The sequence below is a fragment of the Enhydra lutris genome, unplaced genomic scaffold (genome assembly GCF_002288905.1).
Source record: "Enhydra lutris kenyoni isolate GAN:26980312 unplaced genomic scaffold, ASM228890v2 scaffoldscaffold31, whole genome shotgun sequence".
NCBI classification, from domain to species: Eukaryota; Metazoa; Chordata; class Mammalia; order Carnivora; family Mustelidae; genus Enhydra; species Enhydra lutris.
Genome location: NW_019154115.1, coordinates 16,303,792 through 16,328,889, shown reverse-complemented (window position 1 = coordinate 16,328,889; position 25,098 = coordinate 16,303,792). Strand labels below are relative to the sequence as shown.

Below are 25,098 nucleotides of genomic sequence, written 5' to 3'. Positions count from 1 at the left end.
ACCATGTGCACATGTCCACACACACTCTTCTCTCATCCCTTTATGGCTTGAATTCTGAAACTAGCTTAAGAAACCCTCCAAATCAATTTCTTAAGTGTTGCATAAGGGCCACAATGTCAGACATGCAGAAGGGATGTGACAAAAAGCTTTAGTCCTCAAAAGGACTTTGAAAGCTGCAGACAGAGTTCTAGTCTGGAGCAGGTTGAGGGGCTGGTCTGGAGACAGCAGTCATGCACTTGGCTTAAAGGAGCATTCCCATCACTGTACTGCCATGCAGACCCCCAGGAGGCTGGCTAAGGAGTCCGGGGCAAGGAGAAAGCGCTGGAGTAGCTTTGGCAGGACTTGAGATGGACTTCAAGTGTGGACAAGATTTGGAAAGGAGAAGGGGAAAGAGGACAGCATTTGAAGCCTTAAGAACATTTGTGAAGGTTGAGTTCACAGCGTGTTCTGAGGGTGGGGAAGCCGGGCTGACCCTGGTAGCTGACTGGGAAGAGTCTGAAGGCCATTGAAGGCCTTCACAGGCTGAGGTGCTTCAGGCCATGAAAGATGGCTACTGCCCCGCTTGGCTTTGTTGGGTGGGGAGGGCATGCTTTGAAGAAGGGAGGGGCAGGGTGGGGCTGTGCCTCGAAGCAGGGTGACATCTGGTTAAACTTGGTCTCAACAAGGAAGGAGCCTGGCGGTGAGTTTAGGAAAGGCTGAGGCAGGGACTCTGCAGGAGGCCTGTGCAGTGTGACAAGAAGAGGGTGGGTCCTGGGGTGGTAGAGGTGGTGGTGGTGGTAACGGAAACATGGGGCTCCATGACCAAGTGAGGACAACCGGAGCCAACCTGGCTCTGAGATTATGAGCCTTGGAAGAAGGAGGGGGGGGACAGTGGTTCTCTGATGAGGCATCACGCCATCAAATTGAGATCTAGGCTGTAACACGTCAACTAATTGCGATATACGGACCTCACTAGAATCCTGAAGGTTACAAATAAACCATTACAAAGTGATGAGATAATTGGAGAACTGAATTCCAACGAGATTTGATAACCTTAAGGAACTGTTAACTTTTTAAGTGTGGTAATGGTAAGGTGGGTTCAAGAGTCATGTTTTAGAGGCACGTACTGAAGTATATACAGATGGAAATGATTTGGGTTGGTTTCAGGATTATCCAGGGATAGGGGAGAGTGGGTGCGATACAAATGAGGCTGATTGGTTTCTGCCAGTGGTTAGTTGTTGAAACTGGGGGATGTGGAGTTTCATTTTGCTGTTCTCTCTGCTGTTGTATGTATTTGAAATTTTCCATGACAAAAAATTCTTGTCCTTGGGTAATGCGGATCCTGTACCCTGGGCCTCAGAATTCCCAGTCGGAGATCACAAGAGGCATTTTAAGCTAGGCCATGTTAATCTCCTGTCACATTTCAAAACAGAGGTTTGGCCCAACTCTGTTTTGCCTAAAGCAGAAAAACATGAGTTGGAAAGAAATAATGCTTTGACTTTGTTTGGAAAAACAAACTGGGAGATACACATGATCTCCTTTATCGGGATCATGTGAGGAATCCAATGAAGTGAAAAGGCAAAGTCAAAACTGAGAAAAGTGGAGTGTTTACGGTAGCTGGAAATGAATGCCTCTTATGGAAGAATCAGTCCCAAGTGAGGTTTCCTGGCACCAGGGCACTTGGCATAAGTGTGAAAGTTGAGACCAAGTTGAAAAGCCACAGTCTGGGTTGTGGCTGCCTGCAAAAGGCCAGCGTTACTTTGGCAACAAGTCACACATCCCCCAGGCAGAGGCTAGGGGTGGGGGGTCGAAAGATGTCTCCTGACAACACCCCGATACTGCTTCCCCGGTGCCCACCCACACGGCGTCACATACCCCTCTCACTCACAAGCCACGAGGATGGGAGGCTGCTCTGACGAGGTCCCCAACCGTGCAAGAAGGGGACACTGGCCATCATGCTGGTGGTGGAGGGGGTTCCTATGAACTGCTGTGAAGCCCCATACTTGGCAGGTCATCTCCCAGGCCACAGGGCAGTAAACCAGATTTCTTTCTCACTGGATGCTCCCAAACAGAACACATCCTCATGCAGGTAAATTAGGAAGCTAGGAAGGTAAATTTTGAACCTGAGCAAGTGACCTAAGTTTTCTTTTCTTTTTTGAAGAGAAAAAAATGATATGGAGTGGTTGGGAAGCTAGGGGGATTCATAAAGGGGCATGTGTCCCTGGAGAGGAACAAGCAGAAACTTAGTATCAGAATACGGCCCTGTAAACAGGTAAGGGCCTGCTCTGTGCCAGGCATCATCGGAGAGGCATGGGTGAAGGTAACATTGCCTTCATGGAGAGCACAGGGGAGGGAGGACATAGGCATGCCCCAGATCTCCTGGATAAATACTAACACAGGAGGCCGTGGAGGCTCTGTGACCCAGGGAAGTTAACTCTGTAACTAAGCCAAGGCCTAATTAGGGCAAATCATTTAATCTCAATGTTTCATCTATAATGATGGGGAAGCCAGGCTGACCATGGTGGCTGACTGGGAAGGCCATTGAAGGCCTTCACAGGCTGAGGTGCTTCAGGCCATGAAAGCCTGAATGCACCATCTATAATGGTGCAATTTTTACCTTGCTGATACTATAGAGTTGTAAGGGCCAAAACTACTACAAATAATGATAATAAAGCAGGAGGAGTAGAAAAGGCTTTTTAGACCTTGTTGCCCCTAAAGGGCTGTGGCTAGTGATCCAAGACAAGCGCCCCCTGGTGACGGCAGCTAACACTGCGGCAGGTTCCTGAGGTGGGTGGCTTGCCTGCCCTGGGAAAAGCAGTGCCGTGTGCTCTTAGTCCCACAGCCCCTTCCCAGCAGGCACTTTGTCACATGCCCGGGAGCTAGCTGCCTTGGCACGAGCAGCTCTCTCCAAGTTGTTCAAACTTGGCTGATACAGAGGGTGGAGGGCGCTTAGTCCTAGTAATCTCCATCCATCTCAGAGCTGAGAGCCAGAACGGAACTTCCCGAACACAGTGTTCAATTCTCTCATTTGATTGAAGGGTAAAGGAGACTCAGGCAGGGAATGTGACTTGCTCAAGGTCACTCACTGAGGTGGTGGGATGGCTGGTGCTGAAATCTTGTTTTCTGGACTCTTCTGGTCCAACATAGCTGCTTCTCTTTCTGAAGAAGGTTTTGCCAATACTGGCTCTGCTGCCTTTTATATCCCTAGGCTTTCCTGCTCCCAAATACCCAATTTAGTGTCAGTTCCAATAAAGAGTATTTAGGGCACAATGAAAAAGAAAAATTCCTCCTGATAACCTTTTCCTAAGCTCTCTGTTCTGTGGGATCTTTTATTCTTTGGCAAAGTGTTTACCAAATGTCTGTTATTCATGTGGCCCTAATCACAATGTGAGCTCACAGGGATCAAAATGAGATGTTCCTATCCCCAAAGAGGTCTTGGTTTAGTTAGCACCAGAATGCTCTCTTCATGAAACCTTTTGGAACCTCTGTTCTGGGAAGAGAAAGTCCTTCTAACCCAGTTCCCTTTAGTCATGCATCCGAGGAGAAATCATTTCATTGCTGTACCTCTTTACTCACCGAGTTTTTCCATTCCTGCATGGCTGGCAGCTTCTCCCACCCTGGCTGTGGGTACAAATGCCACTGTGAGCAGAAAAAAGGCTGGCGGCCTCACTCTAGAAGGCTTGTTCCTGGTAGCTGCGCTCTTGCTGACCTGAGGGTTTGCGTGATACCTCAGGATTGCTCCCTCTCGGCTTCCTGCTGTCCCTAAGGAATTTGGTTTTGTCCTTAGCTGAGTAATGGTCTTACTTTGATGTCCTCCAGGCTCCCTCTCCCTCTGCCATCTTGGTGTAGTTGAACTGCTTTGAATCCAGGGCTCTGAGGTCTTGAAAATTAAAATACAGCTCAGTGAAGACCCTGACTGACATGAGCAAGTGAGAAAACTGGTGTCCAGTGAAAGGTTGGACAGGACATTTTGAAATCCTTTCAAGTTCTAACATTTCCAAGAAGGTATATCCAAAGGTTGAAAGCCTGAAAAATTAGTAGGGTTCTACTGTGCATGTCCAGACCTCGGATCAACTTCTCATGGCATTTTAAATGAACCTGGACACCAAGTTTTTCTTCTGACTCTCCTTACTCTCAGATGAAGTCCCCTAGTTAGAGAACAAGGGGTAAGGAGCCAGGATTCTGTGAGGCCAGTGTGTTGTGAAATAGTGCTGCTGTCTATGGATGGGGTCCCGGAAGAAGTGGTGTTCATTTCCTCTCTGCTTCAGTTACTATCATTCCTGGTGCTGAAATACTGAGGGACCCCAGATGGTGAAACTTGGGTCCCAACTCGGAGAGAGCCCACAGGGCACCATGGTTCTACCCTAACGAGCCATGACATGCTAATTATTTGCTTTTCTGGAGAAACCTCCGCCTGAAAATCCATTTAATTACCACAGGAGATAATCTTTTAAACACAGCTTTACATTCTTTAAAGATTCTTTTCCCTGTGGGAGTGAGAAAGTTTATTTGAACATGGGATTGGATTGTTTATTGCCATTTCCAGAGGAAGAACAATTACCCGGTAGTTAGCAAGAAGCCTGAGCCCTGGAGGATTTATTTTTTAAGTCTCTTCCTGCTCACTGGTAGTTTGGCATTAGTTCGTAGTATTGTCACACTCTCCCAGTATAAACTTTGCGCTTAGCTCTATTATTCCAGCCATATAATTATTTGATATATTTTTTAAGATTTTATTTATTTATTTGACAGAGATCACAAGTAGGCAGAGAGGCAGGCAGAGGGAGAGGGGGGAAGCAGGCCCCCCGCCGAGCAGAGAGCCCAATGCAGGGCTCGATCCTAGGACCCTGAGATCATGACCTGAGCTGAAGGCAGAGGCTTGACCCACTGAGCCACCCAGGCGCCCCAATTACTTGATATTTTTCAAGCATCCCTAACAGGTGGGGTTTTATACTTGCTCTAGATGTGGGTATGTCAATGTCTTCCAGGGTTTCCTACTAGGAAGATCATACCTGTAACTCCACTGACCCCAGAGACCTCCCTGGAGCTGTGGCCAATTTTTCCAGCCTGAAGCATCCCAGAGGATTCAAGTTTGGGCAAGCAGGGGCCCTGTTGTTGTGTTCAACCTGGCGGCCCCAAGACTGAGTAGTTCCTGCTCATAATAGGTGCTCCATAAACAGATGCAAAATTGTTGAAAATCAGTAGGTCTTCATGTGGAGAGGTTATGTACTGTGTCAAAATATGAACAGTGTAAAAATTCAAATGGAGCTTGGTGGGCCCTAGTTCTTGGCATGGGGTCTGCTCTAGTCTTTTCCCCATATCACTTTAAGAGCAAGTGAGCAGTAAGCTGAGATCTCTGGGCTTTGAAGAATATCCCTCTGGGGATGAAGAGGAGAAAAGCAGTGGATCCTATTGAACACAGGATTAGAAAGGGAGGAAAGAACGTTTGTGGAAAACCGACTAAACTTTGCGCTTGAATCTCCCCTTCCAGGTCCCCATGGGGAAAAGAGCTGGTCCAAGAAGTACCCGGCATGTGGGGGTATGCTACAGTCTCCGATAGACCTGCATAGTGACATTCTCCAGTACGACGCCAGCCTTGTGCCCCTGGGGTTCCAAGGCTACAATGTTTCTGCCAACGAGCAGTTTATCCTGACCAACGATGGCCATTCAGGTGAGAGAGAGATCTGTGCGATCTGCAAGGGGATGTCCGAGCATCCTCAGCTCCTTGGCCTGCTCTCTTCCATCGGCAGGGAGGGGGGTCCACGGAAGTATCCAGGAGAAGCGGAGCGGGCAGCGGGTCCGGGGGAGCCCAGGGATGCCTGGACCATTCAGGGGATGCCGGAGGCTGCTCTGGCAGGCCAGCACCTCTCAGAAGCAGCCCATCTCTTGGGAGGGGGGAGCGGACAGGCCTGAGCCCATTGGTCCCTTGGCTCAAATACTCCAGGAGCCATGCAGTTCATTGTGGGGTCTCCCAGGCTCTGGAGTCAGACAAACATGGATTTGAATCCTGGCTTGACTCCTAACTTAGAAGTCATGAGACTCTGGGTAAGAATATTAACCTCCTTGAGCTTTTGTCTGGAAAATGGGCATATTGATGTGTATTGTGAAGACTAGAGATTACGTATGTTGGGATCTGGAATATGGTAGATGCCTCATAAATAGTCATTTTTATTGTTATTGTTATATTCTATGGTTTGGCAGATACTTCATTAACTTCTATCTTCATAGATGGGTGTGTAATACATGGAGGTGTAAACAAAACACCCACCCGTTGGTCTAGTATTCATGCTCCTGCCATCCTTTTCCCAGGGGAGCCAAGAAGGTGTTGGTGCTGCTAGAATTGGTTTAGGGAAATGGGGCCGTTCTCAGAAGAGCCCAAGTTTCTGATCCTCAGGCTGTGTCTCTCTGCTCGCTGAGTCCACCTGCCTCCTGTCTGGGCCCAGGCGGGTATTGCCTCCCTCACTGCTCTCAGGCAGTGCTCAGCGGACCAGGGCTCTGAAGGCTCCACTCCCCACAGTGAGGCTGAACCTGACCCCGGACATGCACCTCCAGGGCCTCCGGTCCCGCTACACTGCCACACAGCTGCACCTGCATTGGGGGAACCAGAATGACCCGCACGGCTCCGAGCACACTGTTGGTGGGAAGCACTTTGCCGCAGAGGTGAGTGCGGCCATGGGGCTGGCAGAGGCTGCCTGGCGGTGGGTAGTCTGGCATCCTTCCACCTGGCTGGTGGACAGGTAAGATCGGAGCACAAGCAGGGGCTGCCTTTAGGCTCGCCATACCCACGCCTGGCGCTGTCAGCAGCACAGGAGGGTAGAGCCACTCTGGCCACCCTGCAGCTCATTTGTGGTGTCCTGGTCCCCTTCCTCTCCTGAACACAGAGAGTTTGTCTCTCTGCCGCTTACTGAACAATGCTGCTCAGAAGGCAGTGCTCCCAGGGGGGGCAGAGGGACGCACATACCCCTTTTCTAGACATTGCCCTTCTGCTTGCACAGATCAAGATCCCACCAGCTTGTCTGGCTGACGTAGGTCATCCCAGACACATAATAGCATCTTGACTACGGCATCTATGTGCTCCAATACCATGGAGCCACCTATGGCCAAGGGCCAAACCTGTTAGAAGTGTGAGGTACACCAGTCAACGGAAAAACAGTGGATGACCCTGGTTATCAGGATCTGATCAGTGTAATACAGCTTAGAGATCGCAAGGTATCATCAACTGGGGCAGCTTCTTACCCTAGACTTGAGTTAGGATCTTAGAATGTGCTTCAGGAGGCCCGTTCTATATACTATTTTGTATGTATCCCACTGCTGGATCATACTGGGCTAATTGCTCCCGCAAACTTTTCAGTCTTTCTTCACATGCCATGATGTTTGCATAGGCCTTTCCCTTCCCATTTTTCCTTTCCCCTGGGCATGGGTGATGCTTGGAACCTTGGGACCCAGGGTTACTCTTCTACTTGGCCGCAAGCTGAGGGATGCCTGGCATTACAATCCCCTGGACATCAGCGTGGTGACAGACTCGACCAGGATAGTTTAGGAGGTGAGCACAGCACTGTGTTATGTCATGTCATCCTGCAGCACTGACCCAAAAGGCCACACGAAAACAGGAGGAGTGGAGCGTTGTGCCTGCCCCACAGGTGTGCAGGGGGGACGCAGGGTGCTTGAGTTGCTCCATTTCAGAGCTCCCACGGGATAGAACTTGGGCGTATGGTTCTGAACATGTACAGGGCAATAAATTCAAGGAGGTAAAAGCTACTGATCAGCTGGTAAATAATGACATGACCATTCTCTCTTCTTTACTGCTAAACTGCTTAATGTCTCAGGCTAATTACAGGTCGAGTCACAAGTGTGGAGGGGCTATAATTCCGGCCCAATAGGATGGCACTCTTGGAGGTGCACGTACTTCAAACCAAACCCATCTCTGACCCTCCAGGACTGCAATTTCTTTCAGGCTAATTGCAATGTGGAGGCTTCTACTTATCTATAGGGAATAAAGAAGGAGTTAGGGTGTAGGCTGGGAGAGTTTGGGCATTTAAAAATATTTCTAGTTATTGTATTTTCTGCTCATAAGCCACATCCATCACCAAGGGCCTGGTGAAGGTGGACCATACATGTCTATAATAGGGAAAATACATCAAGGTGACCCCAAAGTGGCAGATTCTCTATGGAGTGTCCCTGAAAGTGTAGCAGTTCTTCTGGATTGAGTCCTATAAAGAAGACTCTCTTAATCTCGGCAGGGAATTCTGTTCGGTCTGTGTTAGTCTTCACCTCCTCTTGATTTAATCTGAACACAGTAATAAAAGTGGTGAAACAGACCACGAGCACAAAGGGCAGCTATAGAAATAAGGGTATAGAGTTTAGCCATAGACAAGTCTCCATTTTGCAAAGCTGGGCCAAGCTTACATGGTATGGGCAACATGACAGGCTGTATTCTTCACAGGGAAAGATGGTAAAGTAAGAGTTCCTAAGAAATCTTTAATAGAAGACTACTTAAAAGAAAAAATAATTTTGTATAGTTTTTAAAAATTAGAAAGGGTCATTTAAATTTGAAGAACATTGAGTTGTATTCAATAAAATATGCTTGAATTCTATTTACAAACACAGAAGACAGAGATGAAGAAAAGGAAAAGAGAGAAAATCTCAATGTGTTATAGTCCCAAGAGGCAAGGAATCAACAAAAATGTGTATCATATATATAGACCTACCTACTAATACAATTTTTTGGAGGACAGGTGACACCACCTTTTGGATTAAAAATTAGGTTAAACATCGTCAGAATATGTTATAACAATGTCTTAATACTTAGACTTTTAAATTTAAGATTTCTTGGGAAGTTCTCTTCTCCTCACTTTAATAATGACAAGTAATTCCTGCTTTGAAAAAAAATGAGCTTAGAATTTCATTTTTTAAAGGTAAGAACCTATATTCAGGGAGTAACATTCTTGTTTTCTGCTATCTTAAAATATGGCTGATTAAATCTGTGTAAAACCCATGCTGTGATTTTTTTTTTTCCACCTGTGGGATAAATAGGAGTTCTACTCTGGATACAGTTACAGTAAGTTACCACTGGAGGTTTCCTGCCTCAGCCACTACTACTTCCAGATCAAATGCAGAGAGGCCAGGCTGAGGCTGGACAGGCTACATGAGACTATTTTCCCATAGGCTCCAGAATAAAGTTGAAAAAAAATCAGAGGGGGCACCTGAGTGGCTCAGTTGGTTAAATGTCTCTTGATTTCAGCCTGAGGTCATGAACTCAGGGTCTTGAGATTGAGCCCTGTATCTGGCTCTGTGCTAGGTGTAGAGCCTGCTTAAGATTCTCTCTTTGCCTTTCCTCCCCATCTCTCTCCCACTCTTAAAAAAAAGGGGGGGGGGAGGAAAAAAGGAAGGGAGGGAAGAAGAGAAGGAGGGAGGAAAGGAAGAAAGGGAAGGAGAAAAGGTAGAAAGAAAGAAAGATTGAGAAGAGAGAAGTCCTTCAAAGAACCCAAGCTTTTTTGTGGCTAGTAGACAAACCCATTCATTCATTCATTCATTCAATATCTGTTGTATACCTGGTACTTTCCAAGCACGTATCAGACACGAATACAATTAGTGAATAAGATGGACAGTGTGCCCTGGTAGAGTTTTTGGTCTGGAGGACTAAGAGAAAAGGGAAAACTGGGGAGGCCATGAAGGAAAGGGTCTGAGAGGCTTAATCTACCTGGGGCAGTGGTAGAGGGGTTCTGTCCTCCCCACTGGATTTGAGTCTCCTGCAAAGTCAAGGGTTCTCAGGAGTTGTCCATCCCCTGTGAGCAGCTTTTCTTCCACTGCAGCTGCATATCGTCCACTATAACTCAGACCTGTACCCCAACGCCAGCAGCGCCAGTAACAAGTCAGAGGGCCTCGCCGTCCTAGCTGTTCTCATAGAGGTAAGATGTTTAAAGGGATTTTATGTGAAATTGGAAGCCAGGAGGATACAGACTCAGCATTTGGTCCATGAATTCCTGTCTGTTGGATGTGTATGGCCCACTCTCGTTGGCCGTGTCTTGCCTCTAAAGATGGAGGTATTCCCCCATAGGGTACATTCTCTTTTGGCCTAGAGGCGGCACTTTCTGTAGCTGGGCAGCGGAAATGGGCATGTCCTTTGGAACACTGGAAAAAATGAGCCCTCGTTCCTAGCCCTGTTGCATAAAGCTCAGAATTGCCCATTGAATAGGACCTGAGTGTAGGGGTTGGGGTTGGGGATCATGCAGTGCTGCCTCATCAGGTATCTGAATCCCTTACACAACTCCTGATATCCAAGTTCCATTCTTTACATGGACCCTGGAGTGAGCTACTTCCTTAGTTCCAGAAAATGGGAATGTTTCCTGATTTGCTTGCATGTTTCTCCCTTATAAGACAACATGTACCTCATTTCTCAACATGCTTGCTTGCCTGACTTGGCTTGTGTGAACTCAAGCTCCCTTAAGTTCTGGTTAGAGAACATGGTAGTTGTGGCTTTCCTGCTCACAGCCTGATAATCAGGAGCGCAAGCCACATTCCTTGCCCTGGGACACACAAGCCCCAGTGCCTTGAGTGCTCAGCACCTTGGATCCTGAGAAGCAAGAGGACAGGACCATCACCCCAAATCCCTAACAGCCCAGGGATCCTTCATAATTGTCCTGGTAAAGTGCATCCTCCCGAGAGGATTTTGGCAATGGTAACTATATGCCCCTAGCTGAGCCCTTCCCTGAGCAGCAGTCGAACCAGGCTCAGCCAACACAATTGTACTAGTTCAGCCTGCCCCATCTCTGTTGCAGATAGGCTCCTTCAATCCGTCTTATGACAAGATCTTCAAACACCTTCAAGATGTAAGATACAAAGGTAAGGGGTCTTTGGATGCATATTCGCCCTCTGTTGGAGAAGGAGGGAGTCACTCCCATGTGACCTGAAGAAAAATGAATGCAGCGAGCAGGTTCATATTCTAGGTTCGGTCATGGGTGCAGCAGCACGTTGGTCGTGGGGAGAAAGTCTGACACCATTTCTCCACCATGTCTCTCCAGGCCAAGAGGTGCTCATTCCAGGTTTCAGCATTGAAGAGCTGCTCCCCGAGAGGCCCGATGAGTACTACCGCTACAAAGGGTCCCTGACCACACCCCCTTGCCACCCCACAGTGCTCTGGACAGTTTTCCGGAACACTGTGCAAATTTCCCAGGAGCAGGTAACTGTCGTGCCCTTCTGAGTCACAGACCACATGGTATCTTGGTCCCTGCCGTCACCCAGATCATCATCAATAACTTGGTTTCCTCACTTAGAGCTTCATTGACAGCTATGCCAAACCTCTCCAAATATCACAGGCACCTGGCAGCGTGGCAGAAAGGACAGGCTGAGTTGCAGAGTGGAGTTACTGCGTCAAGCTAGGAAAATGAACCTGGGTCCACAGTTCCTTACAAACGAGTTGTTAAGCGGCATTTCCTAACATTTCCCTCAGTGGCTGGATGGTGTTTCCTCTGTGGCTGGAGAGAGCACAGTTCCTTTATAGGGCAGAACAAAGACGGAGCCAGTTAGATGGTTTAACAAACCAGAGGGCTGGGGTTACAGCAGTAAGTAAGCGACGGTCTCGCCCTCAGGAAGCTCAAGGTCTAGTGCAAAACTGGGGGCACAGAGTCCTCAGCAATCATCTCTGACCCTCTCATCTTACAGGTGATGAAAGTGAGGGGTAAACAGATGAGGGAGCTTGTGGGATCGCCCACTGATTGGCCACAAAGCTAAGCCCCAAAGGCAGACCGGAGTTTCTGGTCACTGTCCATCCCTCTGCTCCCCAGAAATTCATCAAGAAGAAAACTGGCTGCCCAGGAGACACGGCCCAGGCAGTGCCACACATGGGCTCCTGGCCCACCCCGCCCCCCTGACCCTCTCCCTGAGTCCAGGAAATCCCTCTCTGTTGCTCCTTCTTTTTTACTATGAGCTACTGATCTGAGTAATGTAGATAAATGGCAACAGGTAGGCGGACAGGAATAAAGATGTGATGAATCAAGAGATGAAATGTTCAGGGAAACGGTAATACCCTAACCTAGAAACTGCCTTGGAAACCGATTATATAATCTATATGGGTGTATGAAAATTCTGTGGAACCAGTCATCAGAGGGCCTGCGAAACTCTTGCCTCCTTCTTTTTGTTCCTTTAGATGAGACCATCAGAATAAGCGTTAGGTCTCTCCAATTTAGAGCTGGGTTCCAAATCAGGCCCATGAGAGGAACACTATTTCTGTGGGATGTTGAGGAGTCCCTCTGCCACCCAGCAGCTAATAGCACTAACCTTCCTCCAAGCGTTGGGAGGAGGGGAAAGACCAGCTCACCCAGTGCCCAGTCAACCAGAGACCTGCTGGTGAGGGGCACGGTTCTCTGGCTTTCCCAGGGCTTTCTAATGTGCCTCCTGCCAAGCCCCAGAGCTTCTTCACCATTGAGGTCAGGCAAGAGAGCATCACTCTGCCCACGGGGTATGTTTCTGCTGCTCCCCTTGCAGCTGCTGGCTTTGGAGACTGCTCTGTACTACACTTATGTGGATGACCCATCCCCCAGAGAAATGGTCAACAACTTCCGGCGGGTCCAGGAGTTTGAGGAGAGGCAGGTGTACATCTCTTTCCGACAAGGTGAGAAGATGCTGTGTGTGTGGGGGGGGGGGAGTGTGGTGCCAAGACACCCATCTTACATGAAGTTGGGTGGCTACCCTTGGGCTTTGTCACCGATGCCCTTAGGAACTGGGTTAAGAGCACTCTGGCTACCAAGGGAATGAGAGTGTGTAAGAAGCTACTGTGTGTGGGTTTACTGAGGCTGCCCTTCTGCTCTTGACTTTCCTGAGCCTTTGTGGGGAAACTCTAGGTGTCTGGACCAGAGCCCTCATTAAATCTGGAGTCTCCCACAGATGGGGACGAGAGGATGCTCTGGAGGACCTCTCTGCTCTGGAGAACTACCCTTCTTTTAAGATACACGATAGGACTGTTTTCATGAGATCAAACTGCTGACTTCTTACCCTAGGCTTTCTTGGCATGAAGGCCCATCTTTAGCCTGGCAGGGTGACTCATAGCACAGCCAGCATCACTGAGGTCCGGGAAGGTCCTTTGTAAGGATTCACAGAGGGGCATAATCCATGTTTGCAGCCACAGCAGCTCACAGCCTAATATAGCAGGACCCGTCAGGCAAGAAAGCATCTGCGTTCACTGCCCTTTGGTCTCATCTCCTTAAGCACAGGCACACAGGAGCTACACTGAATGAAGCATGAAGTTTGGTTTAGTCCTAATGCTATGAAAGCTCAGTTCTTCTTTTACATCTGTAACCCTAACTCCCCAGAAGGACATTGAACATCTTTATCTGTTCAGTATCTGTGTCAATACTTTTGGAAGCCGGGGGGTCCAGGGAAACAGGTAAGAGAACACTGTTGGGACCCACACTCTTCTTTGAACCTCCAAGTTCACTTTCTCACTGTAGATTCTTGAGCCGCTCTCAAGAAGGGAACCGCAAGTGGTCAGAAGCAGGGTAGGTCTGTGGAAGTTTCACTTTATCCTTGTACATCACTTGTCACTGAACTGGGCCAGGTGACCATATCTAAACATGACCCCATTGACCCACCTATCAGCTCTCACCAGGTCTCCTCTGGTGTACCTCTTTTGTTGTTGTTCCTTTCTTATTGTGTGAGATTATAATTACCATTGACTAAGCTTAGTTAAACATAGGAAGATTGTATTTCGAAGCCCTTGCCAGAAAGCTTTAGAAATGTGCCCTTCTGAACAGACCCATACCTATGGTCAGAATTAGGTTCTTCTGTCAGTTACAGAATTGAGAACTGCCCAAGAATTTATCTTTTGTGCTCTCCTCTCCAGATGCCACTGGTTAAGGTAATTTCTCTCTTTTCCTCAGTTTCCTGGTCTGAAAACTGAATCCGTGAACAATGACCCTTCCTAAAAATCGAGAATCTATATGATGGTAACTGTCAACTTCTTTTCTAGGAAATGCCTCAAATGTACAGAATTATCCCTTTATGATCTCTTTTGGATATAAATTTCTCTTTTCCTATTCTTCAAAATGGAATATGTAGTAGTCAAAGGTTAAATGGAAAATACTTCAACTCTTAGATAAAATAAAAACATAAAAACTCTACCTGGAGATAAAGGACTGGGCCCACATAGATAAGGTAGAATTTTGTTTGTGATTCAAAGATTGTAATCAGATCTCCTCTCTGGGCTGGTCTGTACAAGTCACTGGGGATACACTGGGGATACGGTGATAAATATTCCCCCTCCTATTGTCAAAAGACCTAGGTTCAAGGCCTCTGTTTATTTCCTCCTGGCTGTATGATGTAAGCCAATCATGTCCCTTCTTTGGCTTGGTTTCTTCAGCCATAAAATGATAGGCTGGGCTAGGTGACCTAACATCCTTTCAGTACTAACATGTTATATGATTCTAAGTGGACACTAACAACTGCTCATCCTCACTTTACGTTGCAGGGACAGTGTTTGAGGACAGTTACAGAGGATCAGAAGAAACCATGCAGGAACTTGAGCCTGACATCCCAAAGTAACCTCCTCTTGTAACAATGGATTGTGGCACTGGGAATAATTAGCCATCTTCTTAGACTGTCTCAGGTCTAAGCTGGCGCTCATGGAGGGGGCAGTGTGGTCAGGCCTGTAGCAGAGCTATTTCAGTAGACTCTCCTAGTCTAGTTGGGGAGCTTGAGGGGCCTCTCAGCAGAAGCCTGGAGACTGACTCCAAGCTAAGGACATCAGGATCAAAACCCAAACGCAGCTTTGCCACTGCCTTTCCTGAACGGTTCAGCCAGAAATGCTGTTTCATGGAGTCCAGGCTGGGCCCAGCTCTCCCTTGGAGTGAGACACCACGGCAGTCCAAGGCAAACCTGTTCATTTGGAGGCTGATTATAGAAACTTGGCAAGAAATGTCCCCTCCTGCTCACTTCTCAAAGACACAGGCAGCTAACAGGGCTGTTTCCCAAGGAGCAATTGCGGGGGGACAGCCCCAAAGGAGTGAAGACCCAAATCTCACCCCTCAGGGGCACCTGCATTCATGAGGGGCCTCTCACACCAACTTGGAGGGGCCTCAGACTGTAACATGCCATTTTAGGTTTATGGGATGAGCCCGTTTGTCAGTGTGGACCTTGAGCAATTCAGACTCAAGTATTTATATACTCTTCCACTGAGGCATGCTTGTAATTAGGGTCTGATTTATTCAGGGTTTTCTCTGGAAGTTAGTAGGAACTACAGAGTTGGACTATTTTTTTTTTTAAGATTTTATTTATTTGACACAGAGAGAGAGATCACAAGCAGGCAGAGCAGCAGGCAGAGAGAGAGGGAGAAGCAGACTCCCCGCTGAGCAGAGAGCCTGATGCGGGGCTCGAACCCAGGACCCTGAGATCATGACTTGAGCTGAAGGCAGAGGCTTAACCCACTGAGCCACCCAGGCGCCCCAGAGTTGGACTATTTTGCCAGGAGAAAAGTAATGTCAAGGAAATCCTCTAGGAGAGAAAGTGCAAGGACTTTGAGATTAGGCTCTGAGGGTTAGCCAAATTGTAACAATTAGGACTGAATCATTTAGCTTGACCATGCTTCTTCCTCAACTGTGCTTAGAAAAGTCATAAAGAATTTGGTTTCTGTCCTTAAGAGGTAGTAGCCTGTCCTTTGGCCATCAAAAGGAATGAAATCTTGCCATTTCATTGCCATTTGCAACAACATGGATGGAACTAAAGAGTATTTTGCTAAGAGAAATAATTCAGAGAAAGACAAATACGATATGATTTCACTCATATGTGGAGTTTAAGAAACAAAATAGTTGAACATAGGGGAAGGGAAGGAAAAATAAAATAAGATAAAAATAGAGAAGGAAGCAAACTGTGAGAGACTCTTAACTACAGGAAACAAACGGAGGGTTGATGGAGAGGAGGTGGGTAGGTGACGGGGTAGTTGGAGGATGAGCATTAAGGAGGACACATGATGGAATGAGCACTGGGTGTTCCATGCAACTGATGAATCACTAGATTCTATCCCTGAAAGTAATACTACACTATATGTTAACTAAATTGAATTTAAATAAAACATTTCTAAAAATAATAACTAAAATGCTGAAAAAAAGAAAAAGAAAGAAGTAGTAGTCTGTCCTTAAGGACAGACTTTAGTCTGTACTATGATTTGGCCCTAGAGCAGGGATTCTCAACCTTGGGGCTACTGATCTTTTGGGCTGGATTACTCTCACTGGGGGGCTATACATTGTACGATATACACTGTGTACATAATATACATTACTGTGGCATCAGCAGCATCCCTAGCCTCTCCCCACCAGATGCGCATAATATACCCCCAATTCTGACTGACAAAAATGTCTCCAGACATTGCCAATGTCTCCAGGGCAGGAGAGGCAAAATTGAGAACCACTGCTCAGGGATTACACAAAGCCTTTGCTAGGCTCCGACTGATTTTTTTCCCCCATTCATATCACAGGATTCTGGAGTTTTCTATCAAATGCCCTGGTCTTTATTACAGCATGATTTTCTTTATTTTTTAATTGCCTTTTAAAAGATTATTTATTTACTTATTTGAGAGAGAAACAGGAGAGAGCACAAGCCAGGGAGGAGCAGAGGGACAGGGACAAGCAGACTCTGTGCTAAGCACAGAGCCCCACACGGGGCTCAATGCCATGACCCAGAGATCATGACCAGAGCTAAAATCAAGATTCGGACACTCAACCAACTGAGCTACCCAGGTACCCCTACAGCATGACCTTTTCAGTCTGGTGATGGTTACCCCTGAAACCAAAAGGTTGTTGGGTTATTAAGGAGAACAACCAAACTCAAGAAAAACCCTATTCCCCATCTTCCTTTAGAATTTGAATATACCTTCTTTTTATACAATTGGGTACATCCAAGGCTAAGAGAAGTGGATGGCAGAGAACTATCCACCCTAAGGAGAACCATACAAACCACTTTATCAGGGGTCCAGATGCCTCTGAGGAAGCAACTTGCTTTATAATTTCCTTATCATTTTTCTCCTTTGCTTTTGTACCATTTTTCCCCCTCATATGTGTTGTGTTTCTTGTTTCCTTTGGTTAAAATGCCCACCCTTTGTGGAGAGGTGAAACTCATGTGAGGCACTTTTTTTTAGCTCTTAGAGAGTGCCTCTTCCAAGGGGCACAAATAGAAGGCTTGAGCTAACGAAAGGACACAAGACTCATTGTCCTCAAGGAGGGATCCCAGAGAGGGGAACACATCTGTGAGCAGACCAGACCTCACAGAAGTCCGATCCCTCTGGGAGATGGCAGAGGAAGATTTACAGACCAGGGGCTCAATTCTTGGTTCCTTCAAGTTGACCTCTTCCTAGCTAAACATACCAACCCTGAGTCCTGATGGTGATGGGTCATAAAGGAAGAGCCTAGCAAACCGAAATGTTCATGCTACCTAGTTCTATTTTTAATATGCCAGGGCAAGGGAAACTTGAGAGACAAGGGGAAGCCAGAGAGTTTCTATAATCATGTCTGTAGTGGGCTTGCTCTGAGCAACTGCATGTCACTACTGCAGAGCCTGGAGCCAGAAGAGGCACACTTAGGAGCGCTGGACAACAGACGGTGGGGCAGGGGGTGGCTTTCGCCCATGGTACTTCTGCGGAGTAGCACAATGAGAAGCTGCTTGATGCTGCGGGACCTGGGTAGTTTTATAAAACCTTTACAAAAGAGGAAAGAAATCTTAGAAAGCTAAGATGGCTAATTATCTACATTCTGAGACTAGAATGTATGCTTTGTGGTTACTGACCTTGTGTTTCTGAAAGTTCCTATTTCTAAATAAAATCTATTAGATGGAAAGTATTGTCAAGTCTACCAAGGTATCCAAATGAAAGACCAGAGGAGTTTCCACCTTCAACTTCCCGGGGATATGGGGGGTGAATAGTTGGGAGCAACCATCAAATGTGCCAACAAGACCCTAGTCCCTTCATCTAGTGCAGTGTAATAGGTCATGTGTTTCCAGAGCACGCCCCAAGTCAGGCACTCTGGGGAACAGAAAACCCCAGCATGGATGTTCTCTGGCTCCTAAGCAAGCCTCTGGCACCGAGCAGACCAGGCAGGAAGTCTGCAAGCCGGACCCCCTTGGCGAGGTGGCCCCGGCTGTCTTCCCAGCACTTCCCGCCCAGCCCCCGTCCATGCCGGGTAGGGCGTCCCTTAGCATAGCACTGCTTTCACCCGTGCACACTCGATTCCCTGTGCCTGGGATGCCCCTCACCTCTTCCACCTGAAAAATTCTTTCAAGACCCAACTCTATTAATAACATTCCAGAAATCTTCCCTGTTTCCCTGAAGGTGCCTTAGAGTTTCCTTCAGTGCAGCTGGAACAACTCATTCATCTCTGTGACTGTTCTCAGCCTACCACAGGGTCATGACTTACTGCCATGCAGGAAACTAGAATAAGTATGTCTAGATGATCCACACATGCTACCAGCCCCCTAAGGACAGGGACGGTTGGCATCTTACTCTTGTGGTAGGCATTGTGCCTGGTGCTCATGACAAGTTTGAAAGAATGTAAACCCTCCCACCCCCCAGCCCGGCTCCCTGCCTCTCCCCTCTCCAGGGTCTTCTCTGGAGAATGATGTGAACGTAAGCCTGGCCAGCTGGCACATTTTAGTTGTAAGTCTCATTTTGCTTTGTTTTCAATTTGCCAGCAGCATTCAAATCAATCCATTTGCCTAAGAAACATTAAAGATCAGAGCTTAGCTATCAAGTTTTTTTTTTATTTTATTTTATTTTCTTAAAAGATTTTATTTATTTATTTGACAGACAGAGATCACAAGTAGTCAGAGAGGCAGGCAGAGTTGGGGGGAGGGAGCAGGCTCCCTGCTGAGCAGAGAGCCCGATCCCAGGACCCTGAGATCATGACCTGAGCCGAAGTCAGAGGCTTTAACCCACTGAGCCACCCAGGCGCCCCTTAGCTATCAAGTTTTAAAGTCCTGGGAGAGAGTTGCCTGGGGAAGTTGTGAAGCCTTTTTTCTGTTGCTCTGGCCTGAAAAGAATAAAAGCTGGCAACTACCATTCCTTTGGCACAGACAGCCTGAGCCTAGCCACGAAAGAGACCTGAGAGTACTAAGCATTAGTACCTAAGCTCAGTAATCCACGCCTACTGCTCCAGGATTTAGGCCCCTCAGAGCAATGTGGCTTTCTGTCCTGGGCCTGTAATCCTGCATTCTGGAAGGCAAAGCCTGAACCAGCTCCCTCATGTAATGTGGTGGTATCTCTTTGGCAGATTTATTTGTAGAAATTATTTCTTTTTGGGTTCCCTAGTGTCAGTAAGAAAAGCTCCCCAGTGAGGTATGTTCTCCAAAGACAGTTCTGTTCTGTGGTCACAGAGGGCAGCTTCCCTGCTTTTCTTACCAAAGCCTCATCCAAAGATGGGACTAGCATCTCAGTTACTTCCGTCCCCAACTTGTATTAAGCAGAATAATGAGAGTTTTTATCATCCAAAAGGGGATTTTTTTTGGTATTTAAATTTGTATTTAAATTTGCTAAACCAAAACTCCACTTGTCTCTTTTATAAGACTAGAGACAGCTAAAGGCATACACATATACATAAGATATATACATACATATGTGTGACTATGTAAGACATCACAACAAAACAATCCATACTTGAAAATGATATTTAGAAAGGAAAAGGATTATTTTCTGTTTGAATAAACAGAACTGCAAATAGACCTAAAAAATGCCAGGATTGTTCCAGGAGGGGCAAGCTGTATAAGTGGGGTGCTTGTTCCTTCCGCTGGGCTGTTCTGTGGGCGCACGTGAGGCTTCAGAAGACCGCGGAAGCAGCTAACTGGCGTCCCTGAGTCCAGCCAGACAGCAGTGGAAGCAGCAGCTCCCGAGCCAGCCAGAACAGGTAGCGAGGCCCTGTGGCAAGCAGCCTTTCTGTCTTCGCCGGGGGTGTGCCTTCCCGGAAGAGGCCTGTGATAATTAAGGTCTTCTGTATCTGCGCGGCTTCCTTCTTTGTCAGACTGCCCTGTCTTTGTTCGCCCTGGCCCGTACTGGAGCGCCTGATGGACTGCAGGGAGCTCTCCCACATCTGTGGGCCGTGCAGCCCTTACCAACCAGCTCAGAAGCCCCTTCACTGTGTTCTCATGCAGTAGCTCTTGGGGGCCATCGCAGTCAATCAGCCTGTCTCGGTCTCTCCTGTCTCAGTGTTCTTCAGTGGGAACTACTTGTCTTATTTGTTGATTAGAAACAAACCTTGCTTATTTAATCTGCAGATGAATGTCCCTGGCTGTGTGTCCCTCCCTCCCATCCTCCTTGTGGCCTATGCTCTTTCTGCAACATCCCCGAGGCTCGGCTGTGATGCAGGCTTAGGCTTCTCTCTCTGGGCTCTACTTCTTCAGTTGCCCCACCATCTATCCCTGTGCTCCCCGAGGTCTCCCTGACTTTCCCTCTCCTGTTAGTTAGTAGAATGGGACCCAGGCCCTGTGCACTACATCGCTGTCTGCAGGACAGTCCCGCTTCCTTGATGGTTGGTGCCGTCTCAGTTGGCACGGGGCAGCATCCCGACATCCTCCTGCCCTGGGCTTCTTTAGGGGGAGAATTCTGATGAGGTGATACCCTCACTGCCACTCCTTTTCCATGTTCTTCGTTTGCTCAGTCAAGCTGCTTTGTTTTTGCAGCATCAAAGTCTTAGCTGACAAGCATCTTCCCAGGCTCTGAGGCTTTCCTTGCTTTGTAGCTGCTTGCTCATTTCATTGTTTCCACAGAGAGGCAACTTAGGCCCTCACAAGTAGTCATCTATGAGCCAGGAACTCTGCTTAGGGCCCTGGATTAAATTAGGCTGTTGTTTATAGCACCTAATACAGCCAAGGGCAGCCAGATTTCCCTCCAGATGAAGCCACCAACCTGGGCCATGGTCTCTTGGGAAAAGTCCTATCCCTGCGGCCTTGCTTCTGTAGACTTGGCTCTGATCCCTAAGTTCCCTGGGGGCAGCGCCTTCAGCCTGAAGTGCGGCTGCTCAGCTGTCTGGGGGTCTGTGTGGCTCTCTGGATGTTTGAGGTGACTGTGAAACTGACAACTTTAGAAACTGTCCGGGTCGGATGGCTTAGCCAAGTGGTTAGGCTTACTAGTGGTCTTATGTGGCGAGAACTAGTTTTGTACCACCAGCATCCGGAGCTTTGGGAACAAAGAACAAAAGAGTATTTCATCAAAAGGCTTGGAAAAGAAACCACAACGAGTTGCGGGGTTTTGGTTGTTGTTTTTAAGATCTTAGAAGCCTTGGTTGCCTCTAGGTACCTTAAAAACCCCAAAATACCAAATTACAGTGTGCAGAGGCCACAGGCTGTGCAGAGAACACAGCATATGCTATGCAAACACCAGACGCTCTCCCCAGGGGAGACTCCTATCCTGAGTGTCTCCCTAAGCCACACACTGGTCCTTGTGTTCAGGTTACAAGAAGAGACCTGGGGCAGGGAATCAGGCCACGGGAGCCACTCTCTCTACCACTTGGGAGGCCATGGGCTGCTGATGGTGGCCAGCAAGAGCCAAGAGAACAGGCCACCCTGTACTCTGTGCATAGCTCCTCTCCACAGCTGCTCTGCTTATCCTTACAACAGCGTGGGGTCCCCTGGGGAAGCCAGACCAGAGACTCCTCGAGCCAGCCTCGAGTGAGGGAGGCTGCACCCTCCATATGAGATTGTGGAAGTGGACAGTAGAGAAAGGACACAGGACTGATGGCTCCAGAGGACCCAGCTAGACTCTGGTCATGCAGCAGGAAAGGGGGGTGAGCATAAATCTCATTCCCAAAGTCTCGGGTCTGGTTCCCCAGGGGGTCAAGTACCCGCAGGTGTGAGTCCCTGGCCCTCTGCTGGTGTCTCACAACCAGTCAGGGCTCTCCCAGGGTCTGAGTCATCACAGTGGGCTCTGTGGGCACAGGCTCTGAGTGTCAGGCTGGGTGGCCACTATCTGCACAACCCTGGCTTCCAACATGAACTGCACCCACACTACACAGGCACATACGCGCTAGAAGTTTCTACTGACGTCAGAAAACCACCAGACAAGAGGGAATGTGTAAGAGAGACTTTCTTTAGATGGAGGACCTGCCTGGAAGAATGGGGAGTAGTTCTAAGAACCTGGGAAAAGTATGCTGGGGTTACCCAGGGGGAGCCTCATGACTGGGCTCCTCTGTCTTACTCAAGAAGATAGGCTTACCCGTGACCTTTCCCCAGGGAGGTCCCTAGGAGGCTGACTATGAGATTTTACCTCAGATATCTGGGCACTAGTTCAGCCCCACTGAGGACTCCTTACTCATCCCAATAATAACTCTCGGAGAGAAGCACAATCTTCTGGTTCCACAAAGCAGAGAAGGGAGGTGGGTATTGGGGAAGGGTTTCTCCAGTTTGCCCCATGGGGCCAAAGCAAAAACAGAACCAAATATGACCACAAGACTGGATAGGGAGGAGGCAGAAGTCCAGTGACAGGCTCCAACTAAGCCCTGCCAGGCCCAGCCAGCCAGAACCTGGCCGGTTCCTTACCGATGAAGAGGGGTAGGGATCTGAGAGGCACTTAACAGCCTGCCCAAGTGGACTCTGATCCTTACCCTTCCTCAGCTTCCACTTTAGTCATGCTGTACCAAAAACTGAAGTCTTGCCCTAGCAAAGAGACTGCTGTGATAAAGAAGAACTGGAGAGGGAGATCACAGTGTGAATTCCCAAGGTGTGCAATTCCTTCTGTACCATTAGGCACCTGAGTCGAGAGTGAAATACTCCCAGAAAGTCTACATAAGCCCTGTACTTCCAACCAAACAAAAGGTGGGGCTTCGCTCAACACACTGGGCAAATCCACCATGGTTTGACTTGGTTAATTTTCAACCTTTTCCTCTCCCTTTGAAGTGCAAGACCTTACGTATGCAGGACTGAGTCTGGGTATGTGGCCTGCCGGCCTTGCATGTTGCGGCTGGGTGATTGCTGTGATTCTTGGTGTGATCTGGGCCTGTGATATTTCCAAGCCCATCCTCCCTGCTTCTCTCTGCTATCACTCTGGCTACTGGCCCTTTTCCTTGCTGTGGGTCCTACCTTTGAATCACTCAATGATTCAAAGATGAAATGCCAATCAAATGCTTCCATAATGAAAGACCTAATCACTCTACAGCATGTGTACATTCAATGACCCGAAACAACACCTCTGTTGGCCATGCTGGGAAGCCGTTGCCTAAGAACAGGCCTACGCCCAGTGTGGAGGTTGGGTGACTGCCTAGGCGATCTTGGCAGTGGGCTCCTGGTTGTTTTGGACCACTTAGGACTGTGCAATGGAGCTTGGGAGCAAAGTCGATAGAGACTTCCCAGTGGGCCTTAACTCCAGCAGGCCAAGACAGAGTAAGTTCTCATTCTGTAACCTAGGATTTCTCCAAGTATGGTCCAAGTACGTGGTTTATGAACCACGTACGTCAGCATCAGCTACAGCTGTTTCATAAAAATGCAGATTCCTGGGCTCTGTTCTAGACTGTATCAGTCTTTGATGCTCAGGCTCAAAAAATCATCTTCAGATGATCCTGGTGCAAGTTTGCAAACCCTTGCTGAGGTATCACTACAGTCTCAAAATGGCTCTAAGAACTCCAGCCAGTTCTACCAAGCCAAAGACCAGAACCTGAGAACAGAAATGGGGAAATTACATCCTGCTGTGGCAGGTTACACAGCTGTCACTTGACTTCACATCCAAGTGCCATGGGATGAGATGAACACAGGGGAGGGGGGTAATGTAATGCCTGTTCACTGCCTCTTCCCCAGGCATCGTCCTTTCAGTGGTCCTGGCTGGCGTTCTGGGCATCTGTGTTGTACTGGCAGTGTCCATTTGGCTTTTCAGAAGAAAGAAGAGGTGAGCTGGTTTGGGTTCAGAATGGGAGGCTGGGTAGCTTATTTGTCCACAAGGACTGATCTGTCTGGGAAGGCAGTCTGCAGAATGAAGAGCCCCCATCACCTGTACCAACGCTGATCCTAGGAGCGCTCTCTCCCACACACCATCGCCTCCAGCCTCCTTTCCATGAGACCCTGGGCCATTAGGCTCAGAGGTAGAGATGTGCCTGTGGCCGTGGCTAACACCTGAAGACAAGTCTCTTGATTTGGGGGTGGGGAGGTCCCATTTGCCTGAACACAAGCAGCAAGGCTGTCTTCTTTCTAACATCTTTATATGTTTTTTTTTTTTTTTTTTTTGTCTCTGAATCCAAAAAGGAAAATGAAGGGAAACTTGATGTATCACTCCCATTAGCTATTAATGCCCGCTGCTCATGTTTTTATTGATGTTTTGTTTTTCTAAAACCAATTTATTTTTCTGGAGTGTATAAAAAATAGTTTCCAGGAATCCTGTTATGGAATCAAAAGTTTAAAGTTGGGGTGGTAATGAGACCTTCTTCAAAATGCAGGTCTCTTATCATCAGTTGTTATAAGAGAACAGTTGGAAAATGACCAGGTTCCTTTTCGGTTAATGCTTTATTTTGGGGGCATTCCTCCCAAGACTGACAGAACAGGGGAAGGGTCCTCATGAGAGGAATCTGACCCCATACCTAAGTCAGGCTGCTCTCTGCTTATCTCTTCTCTTTAACTGAGACTCGTGTATTCTTCTTGTTCCAGTAGCAAAAAAAGTGACAACAAAGGAGTCATTTACAAACCAGCCATCAAGAAGGAGACTGAAGCCCATGCCTGAGGCCCCAGAACTCTCAGGCACATCCAAGGAAGGACTTTGCTTTGGACACTACACAGTGTGGTTCCCTAAACATTTGAAATACTTAAGGGTTCTCTGAAGCCCAATCCACAAATGCCCCAGACCCATGGGGGGCCTGTAGGTGGGTGCCCTGCCATTCTGATGCCACGGCCACTGCCAGCACGATCTGTGGATGGGAAGAACTCGCTAAAGAGGCAGGAGCTCTGAGCTGTCTGCTTCATCTGTGTGAGACCATTAAGTTGTTTAGATTCTGGGGGCATAAACCAAGTCACCCGCTGGGCCTGTGATTGGTCAGAAAACACTTTCATCCAGGGATTCCCTTTAGTGTGGTTTCAAGGATCTTGGAAATTCTGCTTCTTGTCCAAGCTTTCAGACCAGAATGTGCACTCTTTGCTTAGATTTTGCTTTTGAGACTCAGTTTCTTTCCTCAGGGAAGGGGG

General features: G+C 47.8%; 1 protein-coding gene across 1 annotated transcript; it reads left to right on the top strand.

Annotated features, from left to right (window-relative positions):
* Positions 1-5,473: 5,473 nt before the first annotated feature.
* LOC111153320 (carbonic anhydrase 12) lies at positions 5,474-24,695 on the top strand. Its single transcript, XM_022512267.1, has 9 exons — positions 5,474-5,647; positions 6,494-6,636; positions 9,789-9,884; positions 10,755-10,818; positions 10,998-11,155; positions 12,460-12,586; positions 22,834-22,866; positions 23,728-23,815; positions 24,568-24,695. Exons 1-9 carry the CDS (start codon positions 5,518-5,520, stop codon positions 24,638-24,640), a joined length of 912 nt encoding a protein of 303 aa, XP_022367975.1. The 5' UTR covers positions 5,474-5,517; the 3' UTR covers positions 24,641-24,695.
* The last annotated feature ends 403 nt before the right edge of the window (positions 24,696-25,098 follow it).

Coding starts and splice junctions, on each gene's coding strand:
- LOC111153320 (XM_022512267.1), top strand. CDS start 5,518: ATGCTACAGTCTCCGATAGACCTGCATAGTGACATTCTCCAGTACGAC. Junction 9,885..10,754: donor TCCTAGCTGTTCTCATAGAG/GTAAGATGTTTA, acceptor TCTCTGTTGCAG/ATAGGCTCCTTCAATCCGTC. Junction 12,587..22,833: donor GTACATCTCTTTCCGACAAG/GTGAGAAGATGC, acceptor CTCCCTTTGAAG/TGCAAGACCTTACGTATGCA.